Source organism: Benincasa hispida, unplaced genomic scaffold, assembly GCF_009727055.1.
Source record: "Benincasa hispida cultivar B227 unplaced genomic scaffold, ASM972705v1 Contig1433, whole genome shotgun sequence".
Classification (NCBI taxonomy): Eukaryota; Viridiplantae; Streptophyta; class Magnoliopsida; order Cucurbitales; family Cucurbitaceae; genus Benincasa; species Benincasa hispida.
In genome coordinates this window covers 1-14,208 of record NW_024063992.1, presented here as the reverse complement: position 1 = coordinate 14,208, position 14,208 = coordinate 1, and the positions used below count along the sequence as shown (strand labels likewise).

At 36.0% G+C, this 14,208-nt stretch overlaps 2 protein-coding genes across 2 annotated transcripts; one reads left to right on the top strand and one right to left on the bottom strand.

Annotated features, from left to right (window-relative positions):
- Positions 1-1,782: 1,782 nt before the first annotated feature.
- Positions 1,783-3,699, bottom strand: LOC120068919 (tropinone reductase-like 1). Its single transcript, XM_039020558.1, has 3 exons — positions 3,551-3,699; positions 2,852-3,167; positions 1,783-2,494 (listed from the first exon to the last, which is right to left on the bottom strand). The coding sequence occupies exons 1-3, from the start codon at positions 3,583-3,585 to the stop codon at positions 2,024-2,026; spliced, it is 822 nt and encodes a 273-aa protein (XP_038876486.1). The 5' UTR covers positions 3,586-3,699; the 3' UTR covers positions 1,783-2,023.
- A 1,635-nt stretch (positions 3,700-5,334) lies between these two features.
- LOC120068920 lies at positions 5,335-6,394 on the top strand. Its single transcript, XM_039020559.1, has 3 exons — positions 5,335-5,501; positions 5,628-5,955; positions 6,362-6,394. Exons 1-3 carry the CDS (start codon positions 5,335-5,337, stop codon positions 6,392-6,394), a joined length of 528 nt encoding a protein of 175 aa, XP_038876487.1.
- Positions 6,395-14,208: the final 7,814 nt, after the last annotated feature.

Below are 14,208 nucleotides of genomic sequence, written 5' to 3'. Positions count from 1 at the left end.
ATATGAACAATAATAGTATTATCAATAATAATAATAATATTATTATTAATAATAAAATAAGATAACAGAAAATCCTAGATCTCATCTTCTTCACTTAGCCGTCTCCCAAAATCTCTTTTCCTCCTTCTCAATCTCATGTTCGTGAGCAACCCTTTCTTGAATTTCATCGTCTTGACTAGTTTTTGACGACCACCCTCGCCAGGTCACCGACCTTTTTCACTCGCACACATGTTTCATGCTTTTGTTTCTACTTTTAACATCGTTTTCAATTGTGGGATTAATAGTGTTTAAAGTTCTTTCAAGATCCTATGAGCAAGATGGTCACATGAAACAAATGAAACTTCCGACAACTGGTTTGGTGTCAAATGTAATCATATTTCCAATAGTCACATCATTCTAAAGTTGCAATTTCTTCAAATACTCACTTGCCAACAAATTTATTGGTATAATCAACTTTGCTCTTTCTCACTTTTGAGGAAGTCCATCGTTATAGACATCCATAAGTTTCTAATGACCCCCACCGCCTGGTCGTCATCTTCCCTTGCATATACACGTTCTATAGGTAGTTGGAAACGTTAAAGACCATATTGGGTGATTTTTAATTTTTGCTTCTAGAATGTTTAGATACTATATATTTGTGGTTATAAAATGTTTAGGTATAGTGTATTTGTGGCCTTCGAGTTGTTTTTGAATCTTTGCATTCTCATTTATACTTAATTTTGTTGTTTTAGGGTAGTTTTGTCATCTACTAATTAGTATTTTTTATTATATAAATTCGTTTTGCTATTTTTATAATTTTGAAATTTTTTTACCATTTTTCTAAATGAAATTTTAAATTTTGCTATTTTTCTTGTTAGCCCTACTAAATTTAGTCCATTTTCACTAAATCCAAATTTATCCAACATTGTTGCTGCTTAGTTTAACGGTCAAGGGTTTTCTTCCTTGGCCACTCAAGCTACAATCTTTGCTATCATTTCTTTTCTTTTCATTTTGTGCATGTGTTGATGTATGAAAATTAAAGTTGATCTATCACACAAAATGTGAATGTTTCACAGAAAGTCCTGACAATCATGAAAACAACAAATAATATACCAACAGCAAATATACGCAAATAACACACAGAGTAAGTGATGGGTGTATGCTATTAGTAATGTTATATTCATATACTATTTTTTTTTTAGATTATAGATATTAGCTATCATATTTTATTTGAATTATAAAATTTTAATACTTTTTGGTACTTGATTTTTTAACCTTTTTTTATGTTTGTGGCCGATATTTTTTTCTTCCAGTTTCAACATTCAATAGCCAAGTAATTATACGAGTCTTGCTTCGATTTAGCTTCGGTTTTTGGTGTTAATCATGTGAACTTTTATATGATGTTCTATCTTTGAATGTTTTTTCAATTATTGAATTGGGTTGGTGATTATGCTTTTCCCCTCAACACTTATAGGAATTGGGATGATAAATTTTTTTAAAAAAATTGTTTTAGAATAACTTTTGGTTAAGGGACGCTAACACCTTTTAAACTTTTTAAATTGCCCTTTCACTCCTTATTCTACGACATATCTAGTCATTTTAATGTTTAAATGTTACATAATAGTATAGCATATGCTCATTCTACGACATTTTTTATTTATATTTTTATGTTATAGTACAAATAAGAAACTAGAAAAAAGTCTTTCACGAAATATTAAAAGCATCACAACTACAAAATAAAATAGATCAACTTGGTGCACCAATTAGCAGCAAAAGTGATAATATCTCCCCAAAGAGGGTTAATTCTTAGAAACATCCTTGAAAGATTCTATTATTATGCTCAAACCATATAAACTAGAGTATTGAACCCTTTCTTGAAAATTATTTTATCTTATTTCCCTCTAACTCGCTTTTCTTTTTCTCTATTAACCAATCATTATTCTTCAAATCTCATTCATACACCAAATACATAAAGACTGAATAAAATACAAAGATAGTATTTGAATTCATAGTAGAGAAACAACCCTCATAAGTGTGGACATTTTCAGTCCATGAGCTTAAGAGTTTTCAGCATGGAAGGATTGATTACACTGAAGCCTCCATCGACCATCAGATTGAGGCCGCTGACATAGTTGGCATCATCGCTAGCCAAGTAGAGTGCAGCCTTGGCTATGTCGTCGGCCTTTAGGACGCGACCTTTGAGATTGGCCCAGCTAGTGACCATGGTCTCAACCATCTCCTCTTGCATTGGGTCACAGGGTCCTGCAATCCCAGTGGCGACGGCGAAGGGGGCGACGCAGTTGACTCTGATCCCATGTTGGCCGAGCTCGGCGGCTAGGTTCCTAACTAGCCCCAAGATTGCACATTTGGAGGCTGTGTATGGGTGCGTTGAGATACCAGAGATGTTGGTGGTTGCGCTGCTTGTGAATAGAATGCACCCATTCTTTTGGGGTATCATCACCTTGGCTGCATGCTTTGCCCCCCAAAATGCCCCCATCACGTTTACCCCCAACACCTTTATTATATCATTCAATTATGAAACTGAGATTATTTATTTATGCTCAAACTTATATTAATATTAATGAGTTAGTTCTTGAAGCTATTGCTATTAAATTATTCAATATGTAGAACAAGAACAATATTTCCTAGGCTGGCAAACCACCCATGAAAATCTAAATTTTATATAACTCATCTCTGTGCAGCCTTACATACTAATAAAACTGTCACGTATCTGATTTTTTTAAAAGAAAAAAATTAGATTGTTTATTTATATTTTACTTTGTAAGGAAAATGGATAATCATTGTTTTTGTAAACATCAAACTTAAAAAGTGTAGAGTATATATGAACCAAAAAGTATATTTCCCATATTACCTTGTCCAAGTCAGATTTTGTAACGTCCAATATGCTGCCAAGGGTACGGTCGATGACGCCGGCGTTGCTGTACATGATGTCGAGCTTGCCATGCCGGTCCACGGCGGCATCTACCAGATTTCTGACGTCTTCTTCCTTTGATACATCGCAATGGATATAGCTTACATCTTCACCGAGTCCGTCAGCGATTTTTTGGCCGACTTCGTCTTGGATATCGGCAATTATCACTTTCGCTCCATTTTGATGGAAAATTCGCACTGCACTGGCTCCGATCCCGCTTGCGCCCCCGGTAATGATCGCCACCTTCCCTTCCAATCTAAAAACTCCAAAATTGCACATGTTCATCGAATGGGTTATATATATAATTTAGCTAATATTTAGTGGTGCATACTAGAAAATTCCTGCTTTCATACATTAACAAAAACATCGGAAATTAGACATTATTTAGAACCCAGAAAAATTTAGAATATATTTAAACATATAGTTTGGTAATAAAAATAATATATATGTTTTGAAATTGTCGACAATCCCACGTTGAAAAAAACAAGGGGACTCACACTCCTTATAACATGGATGGGTTACTCCTCACATAGCCAATTGATTTTAAGATGGAATTCCATACTATCTAACATGGTATCAGAGTCCATAAAATCCAAACTACTATCTAGCATAAATGGGTTTTTGGCCATGGGAACTTACCTTCTAAGAGGAGTTGGAGAGCCATTGAGAGTCATTCTTGTTGAACAAGAAATGAAGGAAGCGGTGGAAGGGAGAGAGAAACAGAGAGCTTTGGATTTACTGATTTTATTTTGAAGGGTGAGATTTCATGATGCGGGTCGTTGAGATATTTAAAGGGGACACTGCTTTGTCAAACCATATCATTTTAGTCTTTTTCAAAAGATTTTTTTTTTTTTTTCCAATTTAGTTGAGAAGCGCCAAATTTTCTTGTTAAGGCATTTAATTTTACGCGATCAAAATAACTTACCTACTTTTCGTTCATTAATTATTTAATTTAATTTTTTGTAGTACACAATTAAGATATGTAGATTGTAAGAGGTAGTAGCCAAGTGAGTTTAGAAACGTCATGAATGATGTATTTACTAATTCGGCCCAAGAATTTGAGTCTAAGTGATGAATACAGTCCATTTTGACTAAATCCAAATCTACCAAAAAATAAAATCCTTGGTGCAATTGAGGAGTGTAAAAATTGAATGTTGAACAAATTGATTGTTGTATCGTAGAATGACAATCCTTTAAAAGTAATTATGACACGACTTTGGTGTTAATCGTCTCACGTTGGTTGTTCATAAGGTTAACATAACATTCTTGACAAATAAAAAAAGTTGGAATTAAGAAAAAAAATCACTCGGAGAAAAATCAAAGAAGATTTGTATCTCTTTTCGAACCAAGTTTCTATCATCAATTTATAATAAATTTTGAAAACATTTCAGATATAAAATTGAGACTTGTAATGATCAAATGGTTTTAAAATATTACATATATAATCATCTATGAGATTTGTAACCATCAAAAAGTTTTTTTTAAGATCTAAATATCAAAACACGGCCACAAAATTAAGAAATATGTAATTCACATGTCATTCCCAATTGTGAAAGGAGACTTAAAAAAATTGAAAAATCGAAGCAAACCAAACTGATCCATTAGTTTGGTTAATTCAGCTTTTTAGTATAAAACTAACTTCTTCTTCTTCTTTTTTTTTTTTTTTATTAGTTTTGGAGATGGAAAATTTCACAAAATAACCCAAAAACCTAAAACTTTTCTTCCAATGACCTCTTCCTAAAAACTTTTCTACCACCGACCGTTTACCCATGCAAAATTCCAAAATTATCCCCAAATTTAAAAAGCCTTTAGACTGTTTGGTATCCACGCACCTCTACAAATACTTTACAACGATAAGTTCCCTTTATTTCCTTCATTTCCTTCCCAAAGCATTTCTCTTCGAAGAATTTTCTCTCAAATTTTCTCCCGTTTTCTCTCCGAACTTTAGCCGAGCACTCCTCGCAGATTTCTCGTCGGTCATCTCTACGCACTTGCCACCGTCGTCGTGATATGAAAAGTATGAGACTCTTCTCCTTGAAGAGTGCATGTTAAAATTCGAGGTTTGACTATCTTGTAGGGTTTAATTGCGTATTCGTTCGTAATCGATCGTTAAGAGAATACTAAGCGATCGGATAGAGAATACTAAGCGAGCGTTTAGAGAATATTAAGCGAACGTTTAGATATTATACTAAGCGATCAAATAGAGATTACTAAGCAATCAAATAAAGAATATTAAGTGATCATTTAGATATTTATTGTGTGACCGTTTAGGTTTATATCGTGCGATCATTTAGCTATCTATTATGCGATCTTTTAGCTAATTGTTACACGATCGTTTGAGATATCTATTATGCCATCGTTTAATTTTTGTTGTGCAATTGTTTACTAATTCTTGTAATGTACATGCTTATCAAATTGGTACAATGGACGTCCCTGTTAAGAAATATTTTCCAGCTACAGTCTCTTGTCAAGTCTACAAAACTGCCTTTGTGATTAAGAATAAGTTGACAGAAGAACAAATGAGACTATATGGGAAAACGGCCTTTGGTCCCTTGTTGGATACATATCTTGTTTTAATTGGACAAACTTTGTACCACTTTCTGTTAAGGGAGGTAACGGATGTGAACCCAAACGTTATATCATTCAACATTCTAGGAAAAAAGGTAACATTCTCTTAAGACGATTTTAACTTGATAACTGAGTTGTGGCCGATTAGGGAAATAGTAGAAAGAGAAACAAGCAGTGAAAGACTGCGAGAACTCATTCTTGGTCAAAAGGACCCAAATGGAAAGAATAGTTCTTGCAAGGATGTAGAGACCGCATTTGAGAAGTTCAATTTTACTAATGGTGAAGATGTTGTCAAGGTTGCATTGACACTATTCATTAAAACGGTGATGATTGGAAAAGATAAGAAAACTCATTTCGATGTGAATATATTTGGGACTGTTGGTGACCATGAAGTCTTTGTACATTATGATTGGTCTTCTCTCTTTTATGAACGTACATTGAATAGCATGAAGACTATCATGCGCGGGAAGAAAGAGGTATATGATTCAAAGAATGCAGAAAATGATCATCGTACCTCATATTACTGTATAAATGGATTCACATTTACATTCCAGTTAATGTACTTTTGTCTTTCTGATTCCCACTTTAATATTACATTAAACCTGGTGTAACGTACATGTAACAAAAGTTCCCATATCTAGGTTTGGGCTTACAAAATTTTATCAACATCAAGTAAGTTCATAGCCACAAAAAAGTCAAACAAGGTTCCCAATTCTACCCGAATTCTTTAAGATGAACTTGTTCTCGCTGCTCCATCTTATAAATCATTGAGTAAAATAAATTTTTTCCAGCAAAAAAAAGTAAAGTATCGACCACTTCTGCTTGCTTCATTTGTTTATAGTTTCATGCCATTATGACTTGCTCATTTTGTTTATGTTACAGGACTATTGTTATGTTGAGAACTTGACTGTGTAGAGGAGATAAAGTTACAAGGAGGACCGGACTGGCAAGGCTTAATTGGTTCATTTGTTGGAGAAAGACAGGATCGAAGGGATTTTAACATTCCATCGATAACTTCATAAGTTCTCTAGCGGGGCACGAAGAGCATGAATACCCATGTAGATTCAGCCCTGTCAATGTGCAAACGTATAAAAGTCGGAACCACGATATGTCGCATCAGACCAACCCCTCTGATGGGGTAAGAGGGCACGTGACGGAAAACATCAAAAGATTTTAAAATATATTTTGAAAAACATTTCAGATATAAAATTTGAGACTTTGTAATGATCAAATGGTTTTTAAAATATTACATTATATAATCATCTATGAATTATTTGTTAACCATCAAAAATTTTTTTTTTAAGATCTAAATATCAAAACCACGGGCCACAAAATTAAGAAATAAGTAATTCACATGGCATTCCCCAATTGTGAAAGGAGACTTAAAAAAATTGAAAAAATCAGAAGCGAACCAAACTGAACCAAACCCAACACAAAATTAAGAAATAAGTAATTCATAGTCGGGCACAACCCCTCCCTCGCATCTACCTTAAAATAAAAGAAAATTGTGAACAAAGACGTGCATTATGAACTTTCGAACTAAAAGAAGGCTGAATTGATCAACCCAATTTCTGAAGGGCTTGCCCTTTGGTATTTATAGACGGTCTAAGGTGAACGACGGCTTCTCTCGCCATGATTGTACAGATGGGACGACTTAATTCCTGACTGATGCGCGGATATTTGTCACCGAAAAGCCTGAAACTGTACTACGCTGATACGTTATCGACGGATCAATTTAATTTGGATTCGACTGTACATCACGCTTCTCGGACTGTCCCATCCGCATTTAATTAGCCTATATCACCCAGATGCGTCCATCATGTTGCGTTGACCAAGTTGCGGCGACTCCTTCTCTGGCAAATGCTTTTGCGAACACAATCATCGCAAAGCCTGCCGTGAAACTTTCGTTCGGACTAATGATTTCCTATGATTTTGAAATTTCTTGGCGAGTCAATGCATATTCTACACAAAAATAACAAAAAAACAACTGTTCTAATGCCGAATGAACGCATGCGACCGCAATATTTATGAAAAAGTGATGCTTTTGAATGGACGCAAATTAAATATTTCATCAATGGCAACCAATATTGTTAAGAACTTAGCATTATGATAACGTGCATTTCTGCCGTTATCCACATCCCCCAGAATTAAACAATGCTTGTTCTCAAAAGTATAAGCTAAAGATTCCTTTAGCAAGTAAAAACTGCAATGTTTCTTTTCCTAGAATTTCTCAAGGCATACTTCATTCAACCTGATATTACCAGAATTTTCCTTAAGTCTTATTCAAGTTCTCTTTCTTTAAAATATTTCTAAGACCTAGGGAGACTGCAAACTACCCTTTCAAAAGCGGGACTTTACTAAATTCTTAAACCTAGGGATGCAACTTACCCTTCAAAAGGACCTTTACTAATCTGAAACATTGCATGATTTATTTCAAAAAGAAAATTTTCACCTGGGTGTCAAATGATTTTATCCTTGCATAAAAATTTTTTTGTCATGATATTTTTTTTTGGACCTTGCGCTGATCAAGTTGCCTTTGCCTTCATTTCTTGCTTGCCCCCATGCGGTGTCATGCGGACATCCAACTACGAGGCAATGCACTTTTTCTCAGACTAAAATTCATTCCTATTTAGCCAGTCGAGTTGTTGGTCATTTATTTATGCATTGTTTCCTGGTGACTTACTTTTCGTTTTTGATTTGCTCCCACACTGTGTCATGCGGACAATCCAACTACGGGTAAGTGCTTTCAAACAACAACTCTTATCAACATGGGTTTCCCATTGCGTTGGACATTGGAGTTGGTTATTCTCAAAAACACCATTTTTTTTTTCAAAATAGCAAGTTCGCAAAATAACTTACCTCACCCCAAATTAAAAATGCGGGCCAATGTCCTCATTTGCCCAAAAGATTGAGATAAGTCATGCGATGTTCTTAGAAAGCTTCGTTAAAGAGAGTTGAAAGAAAAAGCTATCAACCCCCAACTCTAGAAATATTTTATGGGTGACTATCTTAAAGATTAAGTACGAGAGAAATAAAAAGCATATTTATTCATCATTGAAATCATAACTTGGCAAAGAGACAAAAATGCGCGTAACCTACTAAATTTCATCTAACTGCAAATGAGTGTGGCGCGTTATCAAAGAGGATGCGGTGATCAAAACTTTTGAAGACTAAAATGCAATGTGGTTAGTACAAAATTTGAAATAAAGGATAAGGAAGGAATACACCCCCAAATTTGGTGCTGTCGCCCGCATTGTGTATTGATGCATCCATCTTTGCCGGATGATCTCTCTTCCTTTGGATTGCCCGGTGGAATGGAGTGAACATAAATTTTCTGGCTTCGTGGTGTAACCATCTCCACAACCCTGTGCCCTTAATTGTATGTAAAATAAACCAAAGAGAGGGTCAAATGATTTTTAAAAACAACACAAACAAACAATCATAGAGTTATTTTTTTTGTTTTTGTTAATAATCCTATTTTTATAGAGATAATAGATAAGATATGAGTAAGATTGCAGAATAGCTTAAATGATGAGTAAATAAAATAAATTAGTGATGATAGAAATATAGTTTATAGATCAAACAAGGGGGATTTGTGGGTCTTATAGCTTAACATGGAGGCTTAAATTCTTGCTGGAACTTCTACCTTCCGTCAATATGCCTTTTAACTCGCTGTTTTTCTATTACAATACCCTTAAATTCCCGTTACCCTCGGCTTTCCCACCTCCTCAATTGGATTTCAGCTTTCCACCGCGCTCCATGTGTGAGGGATTGAATTATTTGTACGTGTAATAATATTGCATAGTACCTGGTCCGAAGGTTTGACCGAGCGTTAGAATAATAAATTAATTTTGCCGAGAAAAGCCACAGACGTGAGTTGAAGAGTAAGCGACCCTTTTGCACCGAAATTTGGTAGGCTTCTAACCGCAATGCGTTTTCACTGCCATGCGCATGGTGCACTCTTATAATTATAAGGATCTTCGCATTTTAATATGCGTATTGATCCTCCATCTTCTAGCCTCGTCACAATTGTATTTTTACACGCTTCTCCTGCCTTCTCTAAATCAAAGTTCAGCTTCATTTACGGCAATTACAGTGCACTAGTGAAATCCTAATTCCATGAAGTCTAGCGATCCCCAAAGGCATAATGGAACCAAAAGAGCCCTTTCCACCAGTGGAATACCAATCGACAGTATGGGGACCGAAATACCTATTGGTGTTTTGTGAGAAGTTTGCAGTCTCCGTCAAAATGAAACCCGAAATAATAAAAAAGGTGCATCCCGTCAAATGCTTTTGTTGCCCAATCTATAATCGAACAGAAGGGTATAAAAATAAAAACCTTCTCAAAGTAATCAGTACTGATTAATTCTCGATTAGGCCACCTTAAATGCCCCTGTGACCATTCGGTTGCAAGAAATAAGAGAAAAAAATGCACTTAGGGTGGCCACTTACTGAGAGAATGTGAATGTATCTGTTGTGCCAAGCAGCAACTCCTTTGAAATAATTTACGGTTGACCCCAATTAGTGGGATCAAACTATTCAATATCACTTAATATGATAGCATGGGGAGTGTCCAAAGACCGAGATGATAATATTATGTTACGTCAGGGATAAACCTGGAAAGACTACCGCCGTATCACTTGCCGGCGCATGCTATCTGCCTCTCTTACCCAGTCTCTAGAACGATGAATAAACAAAATGGAAATAAAATAAAAATGATGGAATGTTAAATTACACAACAATTTCAAAGGAGGTGAATGGTCCCATGAGATATCAATCTCCCTGCAAACTAACACGGAACGACACAACTCATAAGCTCTCAAGATAGTGTTTCATTGGCATTGCTAAATTTCCCATTTGAATTATATTACTCATGTGCAGTAATTGCCCTGTTCCTGGCTCACCGATCAACACTTATCGCGTAGTCCGCCGCTATCCTTAAAACCATTTAGTAGGTCTCCATAAAAAAGAATCAACTCCTGCAACTCAGAAACTGTTTAAAGTTTTTGCGGTGAAATGCGCAATGCCTTCCAAAAATGTCTTGGTTCCGACAACGCATATTGTGAGTCGTGGAACATTGCGAATGAAAGCTAATAGATGCAAGTTGAAATAATGGAAGTAGCTCATGTTGGAGTCGTCATCCTAATTGGAGAAAATTTATAGCGTCTGCACCTATATTTGGATTAACAGATTCGGACATAACAAATACCCCAATACATAGTGATCTAACGAATCTACGATAAACTTGTGATGCCTTTCTATTAGGTCTGGTCAGGTTGTAATTCTTCGAGGTATATATTCTAACACAAAACCAAAAAAATAACCTTTGATCTAAATAGGTGGTCTTGTGTCATTGGCGCAGCCGGCAATTTTCTATAAGTAATGAAGAGTATAACTACTTGAGTCATGGGGAACTCACAGGCCAAACATTCCACGCGTGTCCACAAGAAACTTGTCAGTTAGCTAACAAAGTCAACCTTAAAGTTGATTGTGTCTAGTCTAGACAGGTGATCTGCAAAAAGGTATGGTTTCTTTGTTACTCCCAAGGAAACTTACTAGGTCAAAGATATATTTCTCTATAATATCAACATATCATATGAAGTGAAGGAAGTAGCTCATGGCTTGATCAAACCACTACAGGGCTTTGCGTTTCCTTCTTTAAAAGAAATAAGTAGTGATTTTTGAGTTCACCGATGTGCATAACATTGTGGAAAGGTTAGTATCTTGTTTCCCCTACACCGAACTAAATTAACCCCAGAACAATTTCTCCTCATAGTAATAAAAATTACTTCGAACCTCAGTGAAATGTTAGCTGTGTCTCGTGGTTGGTAATAATTTGTCTGATAGCAGAAAGGTTTTATCATGTTTTTTACTAAGTGTGGCGGCAAAATGATGCTGATGGGATGTCAAAAAAATAATTACTAATGTTCTCTTTTTATTGCGACTTAAAATTAGGCGTGCTTCTCCGACATCGCATTAGCCTCGGTTGTCGCACATTATCATAATGCAGATAACGATCTAATAATCCGCGACACTCGCATCCATTAATATGATGATGGATTGCGAGTAAATTTAAGTAACGATTTTTCAAAATCTCTGGGTAATCTCTTTTATGAGGTAAGTTGTTGTCGATACATCTACAGTCAAATGTTTTTTGTCTAGCCATCTCGTTGGTTGTTAATAAATTATTTTATTAATAAAAAACAGTGGTATTTTATTTGATATTTAAGACAATTAATCTATTAAAATAATAAGGTTATAGATGTATTTGAACCAGTAATGTGGTTGACCCATACAGGTGGTTTGTTAAGTTATAACCTTATAAATTTCTTTAACTGAATACAAAAAACTGACAGCTCAATGGAAATCGTGTTAAAGCATATGTTAGGTTGAAGTGAGAGTCTCTTTTGTGACAAATACATCGCTTCTGTTGAGAAATTCACAGCCATCGTCCCCTCAAGATAAGGAATGGTTAAATTCCGTATCGTACAAATATCTGCTACGACAAGTGAGGTTGGTGATGTAAGGAAAGTTAATTCAAAATTACTTCGATTTTTGTCAAATATTGTACACAAATTCTCCAACCTCTGATCCTCTGTGGAAAATCCGTGTGTGTTAAAAACCCAACCAACTACTTGCTCGTCCGATATCAGCCTGTAGGAATGACATTTTTCCGCAATTTGATGCACCTGCGCTATAATTCGTTCATACTTCGCATCTCTTCAAAAAGATATCTAATCTTCTAAGAATTGTATCTAGACAGATACTTCATAAGTGTTCCATACCAACATGAGAAGTACAGTGCCAATAAAGATCTTCGACAGATTACCAATCGAGATTAAAATCTGAAGAAAAGTATTAAAGCCATCTATGCTACTTCCTGGCATATCGTGCTTGTGTGCACATTGAAAAGAGGCCAATATCTGAACACTCCGCGACGATAAAGCAATAATGCTAATATCCCTAGTAAAAGAATATGGCAAAAGTGAAACGTGGTCTTGTCTTAGGTCTTTCTGGAGCTAATCAAAATAATATCTTGCTACAAAGTGTACCCGACAATAACCATCCAAGGAAGAAGTAAAAAATTCGAATTCATCTGCTAGTCATTCTAAACATTTGATGCAAGAATGAAATGGCACTAAATAGGAGACATATGATCTTTTCTATGTGGCCGCAAATTTAAGCATGCGTCAGTCATTGCAAATGCTCCATCAGTTAAGATGGTCCTTTAGTGTGGTGTGTATAAAATTACAACAGATCTTGGATCTAATAATTCATTGAATGTTTGCATGTGGTGGGACATACGCGTCGTGCCACGCTGTGTCTTCGGAATTCACAACACAATGCACGGGGTACTGACCCACGTGCTATCTGCACTATTGGTGATAATTGCCCGCAAATCACAGAGGCCTAATTTAAATGTATATTTCTCGAGAATTTGCTCTTGACGTGGACCTACCTTTTTCATCGCAGGGCGTGAGTACTGTCTGTTTGGGGAAATGTTACAAATTTGTTGCTTTGTAAGGTCATACATATCCAATGACAAAATGTTTGAAAGGTGACTCAGTAAACAGTTACGCTAGTGTCTAAATTCTCCCCTCTAATTTTCAGCACGACGTGTCCAGCAATTCTAAGCGAATGCTTCGCGTGTAGTTAGCTGCATCAATCAGCATAAATCTTTTGGTCCTTTGCCATTGAGCGCAGATGTGGAAATGATATAAGACTGGCCATGCTGCTTCATTTCTCTTTCCGCCAGGATACCCATGCTTGACTTTAAATGGGTTGGTAGAGGTCGTTTGAAATTCACAATGTTTGGTGCGTTGCCACTGAGGGCCCAAGGGTTTGCGTTGTTTTCTCTCTTTTCTTTCTTAAATGTTCTGGTTTGGCTGTGCTTATTTCAATTGGCCTTACGATCCATTTCTTCTTCCTTGGTTGTTAAATTGTTGTTGATTTCGCAATACAAGCTTGGAGTAACAAACATGGCTAGCTTTGGACATCAAGTTAGCCCCACGTTACTAGCTGACAAATTATAAGTGATTTGACAGACCGCACATTCAAATGGTAAGCTTGGCCCCCAATGTCACACAGAGGTGCTTGCTCAGATAGTATAGTCCTCCTAGTAGAGCTATTTGGTTAATAATGTAAAAAGACGTCTCCTCAAAAGGAAATTCGGCTTACAATTTGTCGTGGAATTATGGATTTTTAGTGGTAAATCGATAAATTTGCTAACTGTAGTTATGAAGTATTTTGGGTGTATTCGAACTTTTGCGTTTTAATGCCCACAACGTGGCGAAATTTTCCAAGTCATCTTAAAATAACTCTTTCTTGTTACCTACTCCTGCTTCAGTATAACTTAGCGTTATGGCTGCGAGGGAACATCTCCTCAATCGCTTCACTGTAAATGAAGTTGTTATACATGTAATTGCTTTAACATTTAGATAAGAAGCTCGTTTAGGTCTGCTACCTCTTCGTTTTTTTTCGTTCAACTTAAAGTTTATTGCAGGAAAGGGAGGTAGATAACTGATATCTTCTGCGTCCCCATCAGGTCTGGGCTTTAGTGGTCGTCGAAGATGAAGACCTCTAAATTCGATTTCTGGGTTTTTTACTGATAGCTGGTGCAATCTTTTTTGATTTTTCTTCTTCTTGCGCAACCGGCTATTCTTTAAAAGTTTCAAGCGTCCAAATTTTGGATGGAAGTTGTTTCGAGACTATGTCTCTTCTTTTCTATC

What these genes read in the sequence shown, in the direction of transcription:
- LOC120068919 (XM_039020558.1), bottom strand. Translation starts at nt 3,585, where the DNA reads ATGACTCTCAATGGCTCTCCAACTCCTCTTAGAAG. An exon ending in TCTCCAACTCCTCTTAGAAG is followed by an intron (nt 3,168 to 3,550) that starts GTAAGTTCCCAT and finishes TGGAGTTTTTAG; the next exon opens with ATTGGAAGGGAAGGTGGCGA. An exon ending in CAAAATCTGACTTGGACAAG is followed by an intron (nt 2,495 to 2,851) that starts GTAATATGGGAA and finishes GATATAATAAAG; the next exon opens with GTGTTGGGGGTAAACGTGAT.
- LOC120068920 (XM_039020559.1), top strand. Translation starts at nt 5,335, where the DNA reads ATGGACGTCCCTGTTAAGAAATATTTTCCAGCTACAGTCTCTTGTCAA. An exon ending in GTTTTAATTGGACAAACTTT is followed by an intron (nt 5,502 to 5,627) that starts GTACCACTTTCT and finishes GTGGCCGATTAG; the next exon opens with GGAAATAGTAGAAAGAGAAA. An exon ending in TCATGCGCGGGAAGAAAGAG is followed by an intron (nt 5,956 to 6,361) that starts GTATATGATTCA and finishes TTTATGTTACAG; the next exon opens with GACTATTGTTATGTTGAGAA.